The 19,864-nt window shown below is 45.0% G+C and overlaps 1 protein-coding gene across 6 annotated transcripts in view; it reads right to left on the bottom strand.

The window, feature by feature from the left end:
- Window positions 1–17,895, bottom strand: part of LOC119441345 (uncharacterized) — a 108,109-nt gene extending 90,214 nt beyond the window's left edge. For 2 of the 6 annotated variants that reach the window (XM_049661180.1, XM_049661181.1), the window contains exons 1-2: window positions 5,164–9,339; window positions 4,361–4,461 (exon numbers count right to left, since the gene is read on the bottom strand). In XM_049661180.1, the coding sequence (XP_049517137.1) occupies window positions 4,361–4,461; window positions 5,164–5,912 (850 nt within the window). In that variant the 5' untranslated portion in view covers window positions 5,913–9,339. Of the gene's footprint in view, window positions 1–16; window positions 1,900–4,360; window positions 4,462–5,163; window positions 9,340–17,681 lie in introns of those variants that run through there. The other 4 variants (XM_049661178.1, XM_049661179.1, XM_037705962.2 and 1 more) reach the window with 4 other exon arrangements.
- Between the last annotated feature and the right edge of the window lie 1,969 nt (window positions 17,896–19,864).

Genomic DNA, 19,864 nt, shown 5'->3' on the forward strand with positions numbered 1-19,864 from the left:
CAGTCAATTACATGCAAGAAATGAACAAAATACTAACAACCACAAAGAAAAACAAACGCACGCATGCATCCTGTATACAAGAAGCGCTCCCTATATTACATACGCAATGTTGGCAAACTAATTTGAAATCAAAATTTATATTGAACGCACTGCAATGTAGGAAAAAAATGAATAACTAGATACCACAATACAATAGCAGTCTACAAATGGTGCTGCATAGTGTTGACAGAGAGTAAACATTGTGACCATGTACACTGAAGAAATGATTATAAATAACTATGCAAACGGTTGATAAATAACATATAAATAACCGTTAATCTGAACGCATCTCAATTGTCATGCAGTGACAATTTCAGATCTCCAAAGTAAAACGCACTCAATGTAATGCCCAAGCTAAATATTTCATAAGTATTTATATGTTGGCAACATCATCAGCTATTGCATAACTAAACATAACACTTAATGAGCAACTGCTCTGATGAACTAGAGAGGCAGAAAAATCACTAAAGCTTAGCAAAGTGCTATAGATCTGATGGATGAGAGGTTAGGCATGAAAGGGTTTGGCTAACCTATGGCACGGTGAAGCATAATTAACATGTGTTTATGTCATCTTTTCAGCATCTGCACAAACATTGACTTCATGAGTCCTGAACGGTGAGTAGCAAGAGAGCTCTCACAGAGCTTGGAATAAATTTTGGCAGTAAAAGGGTGTAAGTTGACAGCTTAAGGATGGAAATAATATTCAGACAACTTGCAAAAAAGCCACGTTTTCTATGCATGCAAACAAATCTAATGATCAGATAAAGGGACAATATGCAAAAAGTTTGGTCCGAAGGCCTTACTTGAAAAAAAATTTTCTACTGAAGCAAATGGGGGTTTTACTGCTTACCAATATCGCCTAATGTCACTTCAAATTCACCTGCACTTGAACACTTGAAGCGGATGAGCTCTAACAATCACCACGTTTACTTTTCAGCATGATTACTTTGTCAGCAAGATCTAGCCTGCTATAAAGAAAGTCTAACAAGGGAGGCCTTCGAGGCCTTCACTGCGCACAAGCCAGCTGACGATTGTTGCCCGAGGCCAGTTCATAATCACTCTCACTTGAAGAGGCCAAACTCAGACTCATCACATTTTATTTCGATTTCAGCACTACCTGAAGCGTGCACTTGCACCACAAAGGATCCCATTTTCAAATATATAGAAAGGAACGGAACAGGGTCTGCACTCTGAACATTACTCAAACATCTTGCATATGTGACGTTATATAGAAGCAGAAAATGCTTGCGCACCTACTAGAAGAGGAGCTAAATTCACAGGAGCTAAATTCACAGGAACTAAATTCACAGGAGCTAAATCTTCTTCAGGCCTGCGTGGAAAACAAAGAAGTGCTGGACGAGCTATTCTCGTCATTTGTCGTTTTTTACAAAATATGCGCTTGATGAGTTCAGGTCGTTTTCCATCCTTGAAGTGTAAATGGAGTAGTACGTCAAAAGAACCAAAAACTGCACTCAAATTGCACTGAACACAGTACAGTCTATTGTGGCTTTAGTACATATTTTCGTCACTGCATGACACATATTGGAAAAATTCCCTCTGAAATTATCGTTTTCTTCAGTTCCACTAAGTAATTATGCACTGCTTGAAAGCAACCACCAGTGGTCATTTGATACAAACGCTATTCAACAAAGCAGTGAGGAAGCTCAAAATTGTTTCGCGAGATTGTTTTTGTCAATGACACATAACACAGAACAACATACATGGATCGACCAAGTACGAACACAGAGGGCAGCACGGAGGTTGCAGAGACACCGCAGCTGGAGGATGCCACTAATGACGCAAGTTCCCAGGATGAGCATTCAGGAGCTGGGGCATCACCACTCCCTGTAATGCCTGCAACTATCGAAACAGACAGGTGAGATCAATCTTTTCAACAACGTTAACCTGAAAGTCCCCGAAATTAAATGTTACTTTTCACTCTATATGTTGAGCTTCAGTCCAATATATATGTGGTGACAGCAATTTATTCTGCATGTCAGTAGACAGCACAGAGACTGACCAAGATGCAGTGTTTTATGGTGAAAGGCAAGTAGTTGCAGTAGGATTACTGTGAAAGTTTTGATGCATCCATGCTATTCACACATATTACGCAAGTTTGCAATGGAACCTGTTTTTGACACTGCATACTTCAATTTTCTCCTTCGGATGAACAGGCCGCGGAAGATCCCTAGGATGTCCGCCAGTGATTTTAAGTAAGATAGGAGCGCACATATTGTGACCGTCACATGTCTAAAGTATATACCATGTTTCTTTGCAGCTCTGCACCGCCGGTCTCACATGTGGACATCGCAACAGAGTGCCTCAGCCAATTGCGCACTGTCAGGACATCGCAGTGTACTAGAGAATGTCACGACCTTCCATACTTTTTCTGCATGTCGCTTGCGCAACAGTTACGTTTACTGAATACCCATCAGCAAATAGATGCAATTACAGCACTGCAACAAGTGATGCATGAGAAACCTAATGAAGCAAAATATGCAGTGTCAAACAACTGAAAATTTGCTTCCTGGCTCAACTTCCACACATACAAGAAGTGTCTTAAAACTATTGAGCACTATTTACAATCGAACCTGATTATACCCAATTGTTGGTGTCGACCATTTGTAACATCCCCTTGGGAAACCATTGCAAAAGTATGGCATATCGCATACGCATACGCATATCAAGCACCCATACACTGTCACACTCGGTGGCAGCATAGCGGCTATGGCATTGCGCTGTTAAGCACTAGGGCGTGAGTTCGAATGTTTATCATGGTGGCTGCAACAAAAACAACCATGTATTCAAATTCAGGTGCATGTTAAAGAACCCCAGGTGGTCAAAATTAATCTGGAGTCCACCATTACGATACGCCTCATTATCATATCCTCCTAAGACCCCTTGTACAATACATTGCATTCTACTTTTTTTCGCAATTCACTGGGAATTCGCAATTCACTGGGAAAATATTCACTCTGGGTATAAAGTACGGAGCATATGTAGCTATAAAGAAGCACTTCGCTTATGTTTTTGTCATCCGCTTTCGAGAAATTTGACAATTAATTTGTCTAGACTTCTGTGTCGTCCCAGACGGCTGAAAGCAACCTCAAGGTGGCTTTCAAAGTCACTGAGATTGCGTGAAAATACCTGGCGCAGCAGCAACATGGCAATATACTATGCGTAGTTACATCTTCATCTCAGCGTTTAAGCTATGAAATGTCATTTTTACCATAGCAAACATGAGGAGATGATAAAGGTGGTTATTTTTTTCTCGCACAACGGAGATGTAGCGTTTGGCATGAAACCGCGAAATTCAAATTTTCCAAAATTGTTTTTCAGATTTAAAACATAACAGTAGACAATAAACTCCACCTTGAAGAGTGTTTAAGTCCTATCATTGTGTTCAGGTCTCAGGAGGACATAGTGGTCTTGGTACGTAAAATCTTACTGTAATTTATTTTTGCCAACACGCTTTATTTATGAAATGCTGCTCCCTACAAGACTCTGATCTGTCATGTCATCAGAAATGTACGTGTTGATGAAACAACACTATTTTAGCAGATGCTATCAAGGCATTCAATATGACAGGTTGTGCAAGCCATGCAGGAGTAATAAGAAAGGTGCTCGTCTGAAAATTTGGAGGGCGCTCGTACAAGGGTCGTATTTGTGCTCCTTTATGGTGAGCTTGCTTTATTAACCTTCACAACATCACACTTGTGTAATGTAGTGATGAAGCGTGCTATACTCAGGAAGGACTAACTGGCATGCAGTGAAGCAAACAGCAAGCTGCCATTCAGTGCTGGAAAGAGAATCGGTGCTTCATGAATATCAATAGGCTTCCTGGTTCAGCATTCGTGCTTGGAAGAAATGAATGGCACGTGATATTTTCATGGAGGGAGCATAGGATCGGTAAACTGCCGTTTTTCACACTCTCAGAAGAGTGTCCCAGACATGCGGGGTTTTCAAATATGTTTTAGATAGAAGCATGTTATACTTTGAATTATCCATATTTCGAAATATTTCCCGATACCCTTCAATTTGGATATATCCGTGTTCGACTGTACTTTAGCGAAAACAGATATTCAAAAGGGCAGGTGATGTGTTTCGTTTGAAGGTGTCATATCCCTCAGCTGGCGCGATTCTTCTCATGTAGGAACAATTTCAAGTTAGCGCCAAAGACGAAGCATCTATTTTTCTAAGAGCATGGTTGAGCGCCTTTCGGAGAGACAGGCTTTGTATGTACATTCGGCACGTTTGAGCTGCCATGAACCATTACGAGATGTAAATGCACCCTGACTGTGACAATAAACCTTTTACTCACCACTGCACAGTGTTGTGTTCTTGATCATGTACTCTTGCCAAGGGATCTCGCCATCAGTGACGAAGTACTTGGCAAGGAGGTCTCGCACTCTGTAGGCAGCTCTAGAAAAAGATTTCACACAACTGTAAATATGCAGGAGTAAAATCAAGAAAGTGCCCTGCGCACAGGAATGAGTTTACATGTTTTCTGTCAAGTTTTTTTTTTATCTTGCTTCTCTCGCCTAATAGGGTAAGCAGAACGAAGTAAAATCCCCTATTTTGGTTTTCAATATTCAATAGTTTGCCTTTTTAAAATAATGCTATTGATATCAAGCCTTGCAGCAAAGTACTAAGTGTGCACTTGGAATACGTACATTGTACCACCACTACACTGTACAACTCTACGTGAAGCGCGTCTTCTTAATAGCCGTTGCAAGGAACTTTCAGCCAGTACAATACAGACAGCGAAAATTGCTACTGAGTTGCAACACGTTTACAGTGATTACAAGATGCACTGTGTTGTGGTGTGATGTGGCATTGTTGATTGGAATGAGACTACCACTTCGTATGTCTGCTGATGCACTCATAAAAACTTACAATTCACAGTTCATATAGGCAGATTCTATTTATACAAATATTGTATGAACATTTCAACAGACCCCCACTTACACATGTGTCGCAAGAGCCATTATTATTGGCCTTTGTATGGCTAATCATTAACAAAGGATGAATGCAAATTACATAATTTTGACAAATTCTAACAGGTGTTAAATACGTCTAAGGACACTTTAATCTAATAAACCTACCACATTAAAACTTCATTACCTGGTTGAGTGATAGCCTGTGCTACGCAGTGGTAGCAGTGCAGTGTTGCTGCTCTCCTCGGCCCTCCAGCTGCCTTCAGTGATGTTTCCTAGCCAGTCTAGGTGGTCAGCTGTTCCATGAGGGCAGTATGCAGACTGGGAAGTGGAGAACTTCTTGAGCAGGAAGTTGTGCAGAAGGACACAAGCAGAGATAATTCTTCTCACTTTGTCATCTTTAGCTTTGAACGGGCGGCGCAGGATGCGCCACTTTTGTGCCATTATGCCGAAGGCAGTCTCTATGACCAGACGGGCTCTGCTCAGACGATAGTTAAATATCCTTTTGCAGTGGGGCTCAGCGAAGTGGCTTGTCAATGCAGAATTGCCTTGGTCACCTTGTAATTGCTCCTTCTCCGCGCTAGCAGCCAAAAATGGGCACGACAAGTTATGCACATTTTTAGCCGCAGGCTTTTCCTGTAACAGCTGTGACAATGCCCAAGTGACAAGATAATGTGCAAGAGCAGTATGTACTATCAGCGTCAAATGAAAGCCGAACAGCGGAGCGCGTGCCACAAGCATTAGAAACAACATAGTGCGCGCCATCCAGTCATCAGCGCAGACAGGCCCACACATCCGGTTTGTACAGCGCCACCCCACTGAAGTGCGATTTTTTTTGCCTGTGTTCCCACTAGTATTTTTGAAAGGAAGAAAAAAAAAGAAAACAGAAGCGAAAATTCTGCAACATTCGTGCATTCGATCGGCAAACCTGCGCATCGCGGTATATCGCTCGCAGCTGCTACGGTTGCCGGCATGGGCGTGCTGATCGCTTGTGGTTGGAAAAGGTTGTGCTGAACAAAAAAGAAACGATAGCTTGAAATCACAAACACAACCACAAAGCGATTAGATGTATCTTTTCTTTTTATCGTGCCGCGACGCTGATTACAATGCAGCACTGGAGTAAAAGCGAAGAACTGCGAGCGATACGACGAAAAGCGCTTCGAACGCTCACGCCAGCCACCGCTACCACCATACGAAATCTGGAACAGAAGTGAAGATAACGCACTATAGGGGGATCGCGCAGTGCTGCCACACCGGATGCGCTCGCCGTTCAGTGTTGATGACAGCACGGCGCGCACTATAATGTTAACAGTGCTTGTGGCACGCGCTCCGCTGTTCGGCTTTCATTTGACGCTGATAGTACATCGTGCCTAGCTTCTGTACCATTGTCTTGCTAGTGTATCAAGAAAATGCTTTCTCAGGAAAGAAACAAAGAAGCACACTTCCAAACAAAACTTTACATATATGTCAACAAAGTTATTCGGGTGCCTATAACGAAAAAATTACGATTATGCTAGCAACCGCCAAGTAGGTTGTAAATTTCTAGACCGATATGTGCCCGGGTAGTGTAATCCATGTCCACTAAGGGGTAATGTCATTCTAGCAGGACAAATATGTTGACGAAATTGCATCTCCAAGAGTTATGTGATCATCTGAAACTGAATGCCCTTTTTGACGAATTACCATTCAATAAGCACTAACCCAATAACAATCTGTTCTGAGCAGTTCGTTTTTCTGCGAATGCGGTCATTAAACAGCTTTAAATGAGTAACATTAAAACAATGCAGCCCTGTAGGCAAAGAAACGTAAAGGTTAAACTTGCTTTTCCGGAGATATGGCCGCATCATGCAGGTCCTTTAAGGAAAACGCTACATCTCCCCCCAAGTAGAAGGGAATATTGCCAACGTTGCCAAGCGGTGCATCGGGGGGAAATCCTTGCTTGCTTCAAAGAATGGCCTCTTGTAGCCTACTTCGGCTGAAGACTCCACCATCTGAGTCGCTCCCATGGTGTCCTTTTTCCACGTACAGAAATCTGAAGATAACAAGAACACTTCTCTGTAAACAATCCATCTACCTGTTACGTTGACTCCAAAGTAGTGGCTTACAAAAAAATCTATATAAACAAGCTTCAAGGATGCAACTTAAAAGCCTACATTACAGTAAGCTGTCCTTTTTTTTGTCAAAACGCTTTACACATTTGCAGTAATTCGAAATGCGAAGAGCCTCCCCTACCTACCTTTTACCCAAATAATTCATTAAAATTTCAGGGGTTTTACGTGCCAAAACCACAATATGATTACAAGGTATGCCATAATGGGGAACTCCGGATTAATGCTGACCTAGCTGGGGCTCTTTAACATACATCTAAGCATAAATGCCTTTTACTGAAGAACAATTATCAGTACACTGTTGATTAGTACCTCAAACTGAACATAACTGTACTGCATGCTGCTGTCCATGATTAATGTTACCACCAGTAATGCATCGATTATGAGTATGTACCTGTAGCAGGCGTCGCTGATAGCAAGCAGTGATTTACTGAAACAGTTTTTGTAGTCGTAGTCCTCACTTCCTGATTTTGAGGGGCATTCGATAGCAACATGTTTTCCATCAATTGCGCCCACACAGTGGGGCATGTTCCACCGTTCCTCAAAGTCGCTTGCAATCTGAAAGATGAGCATAGATGACATGAGAATTAATGCATATCGCTGTCCTGTGAGCAATAGGCACATTGATGAAAACGACCATTGCAGAGGTGACATGTAAGTAATGTATGCGCAATCACAATAAAAATATATGTATCAAAAACGTGTTTATTATATGGTATTTACCTGTGGCCGCTCATCTGCACTTGATGGACAGGCAACATATAAAGGTCCAAGGACATCCCAAAGCACCTGGCACACCGACGACACAATGCCACACGCTGTCGAGCGTCCATTTAGGAAACTGAAACAAGATGAGCGGAGAGTTTCCCCTGCAGCCAAGAACTTGTACGAAATAAATACATAAACAAATTCAGAGAGTGTACACATTTCCGTGGGGGTGCAAAATTAACTAAATGGGAAAATATGCATGCTTAAAGGAAGTCAATAACAACTTTACAAGGACGTTGCATTGCAAATTGTCTGGCAAATTATGTGGCTCCGACATAGGTAGCATGTTGCTCAAAACCAATGAAAGCAAAGGAGCATACATGAGTATGTAATGTATAATGATAAACAGGCCCAGTTTCTCAACGCTACAAACAATAGGAACGTAGCGACATAAACATTCGTCCTCTGATGCTATAAAACAACAATAGAGGTTCCTATGCTAAAGAAACACTGCTTCTGAGAACCGTACTTTTAACATTACCTGCTCAACTTAAACGACAGGTATAATATTACCTGTCACCCTTAAAAGCCGTTCACTGCGCTAGACAAATTTTCGTTAATTAACGCATTTCCAAGAAGACACGGCGGTAGGGTCACTGATACCACGGGCAAATCTGAAACGAACGCTTCTTATGTTTCATTTCACAGAGAACACGAGACGTCCTCGACAGTGACATGCACGTATGTTTTGGACATCTTACCTGACAGTTTGCGCAAGCTGGTGCTCGGGGCTGATTGCTTTCCGGAAATTAGTGTCTTTCTTCCGAATGTGGGGTCCGACAAGCTGCACGAGCGTGTCGAAAGTACGTGGAGGCATCCTTAGGTACCTACGAATACAAAATACATTACGTACAGCCAACACCACATCGAGGTATCCGATTTCCAGTAATTTATTGTTTTCACGAATAACACTACATCTCAACTTACTGTCGGTAGTACTCCACGTCGCGATCTCGCAGAAGGGGTAGTAGTTTGGTGGCGTGACCAAGCTTTTGGCGCTCTTGCAAAGCTGGACGAACCCACCACCGCCGCTGGCGTCGTCTCTTCTGCGAATGCTTCTCCGCTTCATGCATCGCCAGAAAAGTGCTTGCCAACAAGCCTAGCAGTACTGCCTCTTCTTGGTCAGTGTTCATTGTCGTTGCTTGCAGCGATGAGGCGAAAAATAAAACCAGGCGAACTCAACGCTAGCGGGGATAACTGCGCAGTTTCGACGCTGCGGGCCCATCCGGTATATCCCGCGCTTGTTTGGAGGTTAGCGCTTTACACCGCAGATGGCGCTATATCGCGTTCCGGCGGTCACTCTCTCACTCTCATCGCTCACTCTCGCTCACTCATCGGTCACTCACTCACGGTAATCGCTCACTCTCTCGAGTGAAGCCGAACAGGACGGTCGTGGCCGAGTGGAGCTCAGCGCAGCAGGAGCAGCATACCAATGAATAAGTTGAATTTTTGTTTATTTTTATTTGGTTGATAGAAGTGTTAGGGTACCCGAGCTATCTATATATATTATTGCGATAGCAATTATATGGACACTCAAAAGCAGATTTCTGCCGTCGGCGTCGCCGTGAGGCTCCGTATGACGTCAATGGAGATGAAAGCGTCGCCGCGGTGGTGGTAAGTGGTTCTTGAGGGAAAGGGAAAGGTTGGCGCCGAACGCTGTATGTGCGAGTGAAAGGGCGCGAGGGGCGCGCGCTTTCACGGGGAGTGAAGGCACGGCGGAGAACAAACGCGCGTTCTGCACCGTGCTCCCTAAGGGCTGCAGAATTAAGCGTCTCTTTCCTCCTTTACAATCACCATATATGTAGAGCAAACGCGCCTTCTTCCGACGCGCGAGAGGCCGTGGGGGAGAGGGGGAGGGAAGGGAGGCGACGTTTAACTGCGGCACCAAGTGCCGATTTATATAAGAGGCTCCGGCAACAGTCACCAACGCCGCACGCATTTTGAGCGAACGCGGGCAAAACGCCGATGACGTCGACAGCAGTTCTGCGTGTTTGCCGGTGCTGCTGCATGTCCAAGTTTATACAGCTGATAAAGCTAATATAATTACTCTGCATAGCTCTCTATAAATTGGCTATCGCAATTGATGCTTCGCCTTTTAGGTGAAACTGCGACAACTTTTTCTTTTTCATGCTTTTTTAGTTTCTTGGTTAGTTTGGTAGGACGTTAGTAGGTAGCGAATAGTTCTATTGTTTTTTTTTTGTAAGCGGGTTGTGGCGCACGTGTTCCATGGTGAAAGCAGTGTAAAGTGGCAGTTTTAAGCCGCATTAGGGAAGCTAGCGGAGGTAGCCGGATAGCGAGTTTGCCGTACGGCTTACCGTGGATCTTTGTTCAGGTATTTTGGTGGGCTTTCTAGTTAGGTGGTCGGGTGGACAATGGTGCGGTAGGCTAGGAAGGACAGGGGTGATGACGAGCTGGTGCAGTGCGAGGAGTGCAAACGTTGGTGTTATTTTGACGAGACGCACTTCGCCAGTTTAGCCGACGCTGAGGAGGCTAGCTTCGCCTGCAGGTCGTGTGAAGGATTTAAGGGGGCTGTGCGGCGGATGGAAGGGGAATGGGCAGCGACGTGGAAGAACTCAAAGGGGAGCTGAAGGTGGAGCGAGAGCGGCGAATTGAGCTCGAAACTCGGATCGGCGAGTTGCTTCACAGGGAGGGGGCCGAGGCCGTCCTGGTAAAATGAATAGCTGGCGAGCTACAAGAAGAACGGGAAAAGCGGGCCATGCTGGAAGAGCGGGTGGAGGCGCTAATGGCACAGGCGGCGCGTAATCCCGGGTCAGCTCAGACGAGCGGCGGGGACAGCGCGGAGACTCAGGCAGAGGCGTGCCATGAGAGCAGGGAGGGACGCCTAGGGGCCGTTGAACAGCAGGCGAGAGCCGGCGGCAACACGGCGGTTCCACAACTCTACAGCGAGGTAGTGCGGCAGGCTTCGGGTGGGAAGGGACGAACGGCAGGGAGCACATCGTCACGTGTCAGTGGCGCACGGCGGGTGGAGAACCAGCTAGCGCGAACTGGAGGACGACAATCACAGGCGGGAGGCAAACGTGTAGAGCGAAGGGTCCTAGTGGTCGGGGACTCCAACGTAGCTAGGGTTGAGGAGGGCGTCCTTACAACAGTGAAGGCAGACGGGCGGGTGAGGGTGGAGGCCCAGTCAGGGAAGTGCATGGTTGACGCAATGGCAAAAGCTCAGAAGGTGGTATCGGACAACCTGGAGCATGAACATCTGGTCGTTATCCATGCTGGTCTCAACGATGTGCTGAAGGGAAGGAGCCAGAACCTAAACAGGCAGTTAGAGGTTGGGTTGCGTAAACTCAGAGAAACCTCTGCGAATCTGCATGTGACCATATGCACAATCCCACAGGTGCGGGGCCAGGCTAGCGGGATGGAATGGAGGGTGCTTGAGGCTAACCGGGTCATTAGGGGTCTGAGCCGACCACTTGGGTACGGCATAATGGAGGTAAACCGGGAAGTGTACGAGTCTGGCTCCTTTTGCACAGGATGGCATTCACTACAGTGGTGCCACGGGCGGGAGGGTAGGGAGTAGGATAGGGCGCCAATCTACGGCTTTTTTGGGGGGACCCAGAGCCCTAAAACCGCCACTGTAGACGAAGACGGACCCAGAGAGGCCCCAAGATTCAAGAAACGTAGAATCGGTACGAGAAGAAATAGACGTAAGCACCAGGGGCAAGGTCATTCTGACATAGGGTACATTAACATGCAAGGTGGCAGGAATAGGCTGAAGTGGGAGGAGATAGACGAGCAACTAAGGCAGGAAAAGCTGATGGTATACGGGTTTGTGGAGACACATCTTAGGGACATGGAGCAACCTCCCAGTAATCCTGACTATGCATGGGAATATTGCAATAGAACAGAGGGCAGCAGAAAAGTGGGTGGAATTGGTGCATTCATTCATAAAAGTATGAATTGGCAAAGGGTCAAACAGGAATGCAAGGAGCATTTATTGCTAAAAGGGAAAGTTGCAGGAGAGCAGACACTCCTTGGCTTTGTATACCTGTGGACAGGAGCAAATGCCAAAGAGGAAAACAAAAAAAATGCTGGAATGCATATCAAGTGACATTAATGAGCTAGGAGAAGGGTGCGAAATTATTATACTGGGAGATATGAACGCACACATAGAAGACATGGACGGGTACACAGACTCAACAGGCAACATGATGCTGGGTATGTGTGAAATGCATGACTTAGTTGTATGCAACAGTACTGAGAAGTGTGAAGGGCACATAACATGGGAGGTAGGGAGCCTGCAGTCGACGATAGATTATGCACTAATGCCACACAGGATGCACGATAGGATAAATTTAATGAGCATAGATGAATATGGCTCCAGAAGTCTAGGTAGTGATCACAAACGTATTAAGGTGAGTTTTAGAAGGGAAATGAAAGTAGGTAGGAGGCAAGATGAACAACCAGGTGGGATATTTTACTCGGAAAAGCAGCTTGAAATAGCAACCCAGCAAATTGAGGAAGTAATTTCAGAGGATACAAAAACAGAATGGACATATGCAAATTTAACAGAGCTATTTGAGCTAGAGCTTACTAAGGTACGAGTCAGGACAAAAGGGAACAGAAGACGTAAACCCAAGAGCTGGTGGGATGAGGAGGTTAAGAAGGCCATAGAGAAACGTCAGGAAGCATCCAGGGAACACAGATATTCAAAGCAGAGGGGTGAACCAGAAGCTGATGTAGGCAGAAAATGGAATAACTTTTTAAACTGTAGAAGGGAAGCATCCCATTTGATCAATGAGAAGATCAGAAGAAAGGGGAGCCAATGGTTGTCAGAAGTAAACAAGAAGGATAGAAAAGCAGCGAAGAAACTTTGGGAACATCTCAACTCCTTGAGTAATAAGACTAGCCTAGAGCAGAGGTTTGTAGTTACAGCTCAAGGTGTTCGACTAGAGGGAGATGAGGCAATGGAACATATAAGAACAATGATGACAGAAAAATTTAAAGAACGATACATAGCATGTGCTCAATCAGGTGAGGATGGACTAGTCAGTGCAGTGGCTCCACTGGCACAAAGCGAGTGGGAAAGGGCAGAGAAGAGGGTTCCTAGTAGCACGTCGACAGGTCCAATTTGGCGCTGAGCCGTGCTCCCTCAAGGGCTGCAGAAGATAGCGCCAACCTTTCCCTTTCCCTCAAGAACCACTTATCATCATCATCGACAGGTCCTGATGCCCACCCAATTATGTTGATAAAGACATTAGGCCCAAAATCTAAGAAAGCATTAGGAGAGGCAGTGAGCAAAATGATAATGGACGGTAAAGCCCCCGACGGGTGGAGACTGAGCAGGATGAGCATGATATATAAGGGAAAGGGGGACAAAGCCGACATAAACAACTACCGTTCCATAACAGTGACGTCAGTGGTTTACAGGGTGGTGATGCAGATTATAAAGGACAGACTGCAGGCATGGGTGGAGAGCGAGGAGGTGCTGGGGGAACTACAAAATGGGTTCCGGAAACAAAGAAGGTTAGAAGATAATCTGTTCTGATTGACACAGTGTATTGAAATAGCAGAAAAGGAACACAGGCCCCTATGGCTTGCATTTCTGGATATGAAGGGAGCCTATGACAATGTAATCCAAAAGGATTTGTGGGACATACTGGGCACTCTAGATGTGGAAGATGGAGTAAGAAATCTTTTAAAAGATATCTATAAAAGTAACACGGTGCTTATAAAATGGTAAAACAAGGTATCTGGGCCTATAGAGATACATCAGGGGCTTAGGCAGGGGTGCCCTCTGTCACCTCTGTTGTTCATGCTGTATTTACAAGGATTAAAGAAAAAAATTTGCGAGGAGCGGGCTTGGCTTCTACCTTTCCTATTTCAAGCAAGGAGAATGGATTAAGCAGTCATTACCAGGACTGATGTATGCGGATGATATTGTACTTATGGCTGACAGCAAGGAAGACTTGCAGAGATTAATGGATATCTCTGGTAAAGAGGGAGATAGCTTAGCTTTGAAGTTTAGTAAAGAAAAATCGGCAGTCATGACTTTTAATGATAATCAGGGCAGCGAGCATAGGATATAGGAGGTTACGCTGGAGGTGGTGGATAAGTACAAATATCTTGGAGTGTGGATAAACAATGGGGCTGAGTACCTAACGGAACATGAAAAATATGTGACGGCTAAAGGAAGCAGAAATGCAGCTGTGATGAAAAATAGGGCACTGTGGAATTACAATAGGTACGAAGTGGTGAGAGGGATTTGGAAAGGGGCGATGGTCCCTAGTTTGACCTTCGGCAATGCGGTCCTGTGCATGAGATCAGAGGTTCGAGCAAGCTTGGAAGTTAAGCAGCGAGGGGTATGTAGACTGGCTCTGGGAGCACACGGAAATACACCAAATCAGGGGGTACAGGGTGACATGGGATGGACGTCATTCGAGGGCAGGGAAGCCAGCAGCAAGATAGAATTTGAGGAGCAATTGAGAGAAACGGCAGAAAAGCGGTGGGCAAGGAGAGTTTTCAGTTATTTGTACATGAGAAATGTTGATACAAAATGAAGGAAGCTGACCAGAAAACTGTCAATCAAATATTTGGATTGCAGGAGGGGTGCAAACCAGGAAACAGCGGTTAAGAATAAGGTTAAGGAAACGGAGAGGGGTCTGTGGAAAACAGGGATGCAGACGAAATCAGCACTGGGAACATACCGAACTTTCAAGGAAGAAATTGCCAAAGAAAATATCTACGATAATTCTAGGGGAAGCTCTTTGTTGTTTGAAGCCAGGACGGGAGTATTGCGGACTAAGATGTACCGAGTCAAGTACCAAGGTATAGACACATTGTGCTGTGCGTGTGGAGAAGAAGAGGAAACGGGCTGAACACCTCATACTTTTCTGTAAAGGGCTTAACCGTTATAGTGCAAATCAACGGGGCTGATTTTTTCAAAGCATTGGGGTTTAGGGACAGTGAAGGCAAAATAGACTTTAAACGGGTAGAAATAACCAAACAGAGGTTATCTGATTGGTGGATAAAATCAAGGCAGGGGTGAAATTTCACCCACCATTAAGTACAAAATATGTTAATAGTCATGGCTAGGCGGCGTATGCCACCGCCCGGTCTAAAGGGTTCAGCCTCATCCATCCATCCATCCATCCATCCATCCATCCAGCGGCGCGGTGGGCAAGCAGTGTGAACGGCGCGAATTTCAGCGACGCGAGAATTCCGTTCGCTGCAGACGCCGGATTCCCGAGCGTGAACCTCTTTCTGCTCGGTGCCACCGCCGGCCGGCGGCCGCAACCAGTGTGCCGCAGGTGCAGTGAGCGCTGTGGCCGGTGCTCTTTTGTCGTCTGCTACGGTCAGCTGCCGTGCTTCGGATCGTCGCGAAAAAGAAAGCATTACTCATAATGTTAGCTAAATCCGGGTTAACACAAATCTTTTCAGCTACAGTTTGTTTTTCGGCCCTCCGTGTGGCACATGTACATTATTGAACTAATTGAATTTCTCAAAGTAATATGTGTCTGTAGTTTCGTGTAAAGTACGACTTACACACAACTTACAGACATGATATTGTCACGTAGTAGTGACGCCGAAGTAAACAGTCGTCAAACTGTGTATGACGAAACTAATTCTTTCTTGGGCGAACCTGTGCCCACAAAAGCAAGCTACACTCGAAGCACAACGAAAGCGGCGAACACAGTCGGCGGTCGTCGAAATATGATGTGCGGTGAAACGCGCCGGCTTTTATACATGAGTCATCGAATGTTCCAGATTAATCCCTGGTACCCGCAGTGTCTTCCAAAAAGTTCTAGATAATTCGCGCCGGTCATACAATCAGATAACATAATCGTCGGTGAAAACAGGCAACCGAAAGAAGCATCGATAACGTTCTAGAAACTTCCGATACAGGCGCGTCCTGCGCCGAGCGATAACGTTTAACATTTGTTAGCCGGTGGAAAGCGGCCACCGGTGAAAGATAAACATGTATACGGGTCGATATCATCGAATTGTAATTTCATTATATGGGAAAACATAATGCTGTTATGCGGAAACTTTACCTGCTGCCGTTGGTTGAGCACGCCACGAAAAATCCCGGCCAACAAGAGGCTGAAGTTTCCCCCACAAGCGGCGAATTTCCGGCGAAAAAGTGGCGTACGCCCATATGCCGGCCAAAACGCACCTGTTGCCGCCGATCAAGCCGGGCTTGATATTCAGCCGGTGCCAAGCAGTCCGGCGGAAGCGGCGAACGCACGCGGGCAGCTCAGAGCAATCAGGGCTCGACTGCCTCTGACTTAAGGTGGAAATCATGGCGGCTGCGGCCTGGCGGAGGCCGCCTGTTTTACAGCGTAAGCTGTTATGGGCTCATTCCAATAGCCGTTTCGGGTCGCGATGAGGCCGCCTTCCGCGCCGCCGCGTAACCGCTATTTCGTTGCGTGTGTGTGCAGCACGACGCCGGCACGTCGCCGTGTCGCTGCGCCGGCGCTCGCCGCCGAAAGTTCGTCACGAAAGTTCACTCCGTGTGGGTCGGCCTTAAGAGCTTCTCAGTAAAACGTTACTTATACGGCCAGTGGTGTCCGGGTGCGTTCGCAAAGAAAACTTCGTCTTAAAATGTTACTTATAAGGTCAGCGAAGTACGGGAGCGATCGCAAAGTAAGCTTTACCTTAGAAAACGTTACTTATACGGTGAGATAAATCGGAAGCGTTCGCAAAGAAAACTTCATCTTAAAAATGTTACAAGCTCAGCGAAGTACGGCAGCGATCGCAAAGTAAGCTTCACCTCAGAAAACGTTACTTATATGGTGAGCAAAGTCCGCGTGCGCTCGCAAAGAAAATTGCGCCAGAAAAAACGTCACTCAAGCAGTGAGCAAAGTCCACAAGCATTCGCAAAGAAACATGGCCCGCAAAAAAACAAAAAACAAAAAAACGTTACCTACAGGGTGAGCGAAGCCCGCGAGCGTTCGACAAAAAGCTAAGAGACGTTACTTATATGGTCAGCAAAGTCTGGGAGCGTTCGCAAAGAACGGTGGCTTCTAATTGACGTTACTTAGAGGGCAAGAAAATTTTGGGTGTTCGAAAAAAGTGTTCGCCTTAAGAAAGCTTATTCTTTACGCCATAAAAAACATCAAACAGCCACAGTTACGTGAATTGCCCTAGTGAAAGAGGCCAGACACGATACACAAAATATCTCTGTCGATTTTGGCTCCTTCTAGCTTACCGCCAACCTTGAGCTGATGAAACGCGTCGTGAGAAAAACTCAGAATGAATTACTTCTAAATAAACCATACAAGAAAGTTATATATACAAGCAGATTTTTTTGGTCCGTAAGTTTCATAATATAACCACTGACAAGTAGTCTCCAAACCAAATTTGGGGCAAGCACGCAGGCAACGTTGCTATGTGTTCTTTGACAATTTATAACTACAACGCCGCCACAAGCTCACCTTCGTCAGCTTTCGCCATTACCGCAAGAAATGTTTTGTTGAACACCCCTTAACATATTTTCTGTAAATGAGTTCGAGCTTTATTGTATCGATCGAGGTTCTCGAAGACACCTAGGAGGAATGCCGTCAAGTGCACCGTGATGCACACATGACTTGTAGGTCGCCACGTTATTTTGTAAATCTTCAGACAAAATAAACTGTGACAGCCTTATAAAGTTAGGGTTTGTTTCCAACAAATATTTCAAATATACCACGACGAATGAGTTCGGTACAAGAGAACATGTACGAGCATGAACCGTCCCGAAGCTACAAAGCCATCTCTGTTGAGGCAGCGCATAAAAGCGTTCCTTCCTTTGTCAAAAGTCAAAGCGTGGTAAATAAAAAATAAAGAAAAACATACTGAGTTATGTCCAAAAGATGTTAAGACTACTTACCTCCCAGGCGTTTTGGTATTTCTCTAAAAATATTCTTTCTTCAGGATTAGTATAATTCCCTAAGTGTCCTAGGCTTGTCTGTGCGTAAGTTAGCGTGGTGGTCAACAGCAAAAGAATCGAAGACCCCCTGTATTTGCTGCGCGCTGGCGACAGAGCTTTCATCAAGTGACGAGTAGTCATTTCGAACACAAACTGAACTTTATCTGCCAGCAAGGACCTTTTTAAAGAGTTCGACAATCTACGTCTAATTAGCACTTGATGTCATGTTTGTGTACTTAATTGGCCTTTGTCTCTTGGCATTTAGGGTTCATTCTTCTACGTCTGCTAGCAAGAATGCTCCTGTGAATCCCAAGAAATAATATGACGTCTTCACGATACGTATATATTTTGATGACATATCCCGACGGCGTCAACAAGCTATGCGCACTGACCAAAGAAACTGAGAGTATTGGAAAGAAGCACTTAACGTATTACATAAGATATATACGCCGATGGAGCAACATGTTGTATGCCTACATTTTTATTTGATTTGCCCTGCGCCGTAAAACGGGTGGTTCATTTTATACAGGATGCTCTAATAAGGCGTTCAAGGTTACTTTAATAGAGGGAGGATTCGATAATAAATGAAAGCTATCACTCGAGGTAATATTCAATGGTGCAAATGACTACTAACCTTTTTTTAACCGAAGTGGCTAAAGGCCATATTGTAATCAAAGACAACAAGCCTGTTATTAGGGGAGTCCATGAGCCGCTCATAGACATGCCAACAATGAAAAAGTCCGGTTGAATCCACTGATTCGAATATTCAAAGACTGATTTGAATTTCACTGTAATTCCCTTCACTTGCTAAAGGCCATACTGTAATGAAAGACAACAATCAGAAACGTCGACATTTTTGTATGTAATGGATCAGTTTAGAAGCATTTGGACGTAACACGCAATTGGACGTAACACGCAATTCTCCCCAAACTCAGCAGATGCAACCATCGTCTCATGGGTAATTTTAGGTATCCTAATAGGCAGGATCACCATAATGAAGTAGCAAGGACAAGCGCACGACACACGCGGGAAAAAAGAGGCGTGATACGCAGTGACTCACTTGCTGTGGCCCCACGCGCGCCTCTTGTCTCCGCCAGCAGTGAGCGCAGCAGGAGGCGAGCGATTTCAACTTCTCCGGCGTTTAGCCAGTAACGCGCGCGAGTCCGCTTCACCCACGCGCTACATCGCACTGCCTCAAAAGATTCGCACTGGCGCACTTTCCAATCACGATTGACCATGAGGTGGTGCGTTGAAGAATTGAATGATCGCGAAGAGTCTAAATCTGAAGAGTGGCGCATCCAGTTTCTGGAGAGCGTAATTAATTCTGGCCAATTTCAACCGCATACCCGAATCTTAAATACCGAAGGGCTAAACTGTCACGCTTTAACAGAGGCGTATGAGTAAAGTTGCGCTGTACGACATCTGAGCTTCAATGTCTGGATGAAATTCACCGGAATTATTTGTGCTGCAGAAATCAGAAACGTCCGCAATTTTGTATATATTAGATCAGTTTAGAAGCATTTGGATCTAGGCTTTATTTCCTGCATAAGAATTATACGGTTTAAAAATTATTTATTATAGTTTTCCAAAGTGCTGTTCTAATTGCTACCTCGAGTCAGTTTGACATGTAGGGCTCTGTGTATAAAATAATCGAGGATATCGCCGATGAGCTTGTCTTGTCTATGTTTAAAGAATCTCAAGCGTATTTTCCAAACGGCGCGTAATAATGTTACGCGGGAGAAACCTAGTCCGGGAGGTATATCACGAGACCCAGCTAACCTTAGCCAAGCTGTTCAACCCAAAAAAATATTATTCATAAACGATGTGCTACATACGATTTTAATACCTACAATGTTCGGTTGTCAGAACGCTGACGACCGAACACAGTAGTTATAATAGTTATATCTCACATTGTAATTTTTGAATCTTTTTTTTTTCGCGTTGAATGGCGTCCATAGCTTCAGCTGGTACGCACTGTATACAGACTGTATATAACAAAGAGATGGACGGATGAGCCAGATTGACTGTAGCTCAGCCGAAAGGCCTTCGTAGTCTTGAATCCACGGTCACATTTCTGCAGTTGCCTTCGGCTGTCTCGTAGCACTAACATGTCAACAAAGACACAGTGGAGCTCAAGTTTTACG

This window comes from Dermacentor silvarum, chromosome 2 (genome assembly GCF_013339745.2).
Source record: "Dermacentor silvarum isolate Dsil-2018 chromosome 2, BIME_Dsil_1.4, whole genome shotgun sequence".
In the NCBI taxonomy this organism is placed as follows: Eukaryota; Metazoa; Arthropoda; class Arachnida; order Ixodida; family Ixodidae; genus Dermacentor; species Dermacentor silvarum.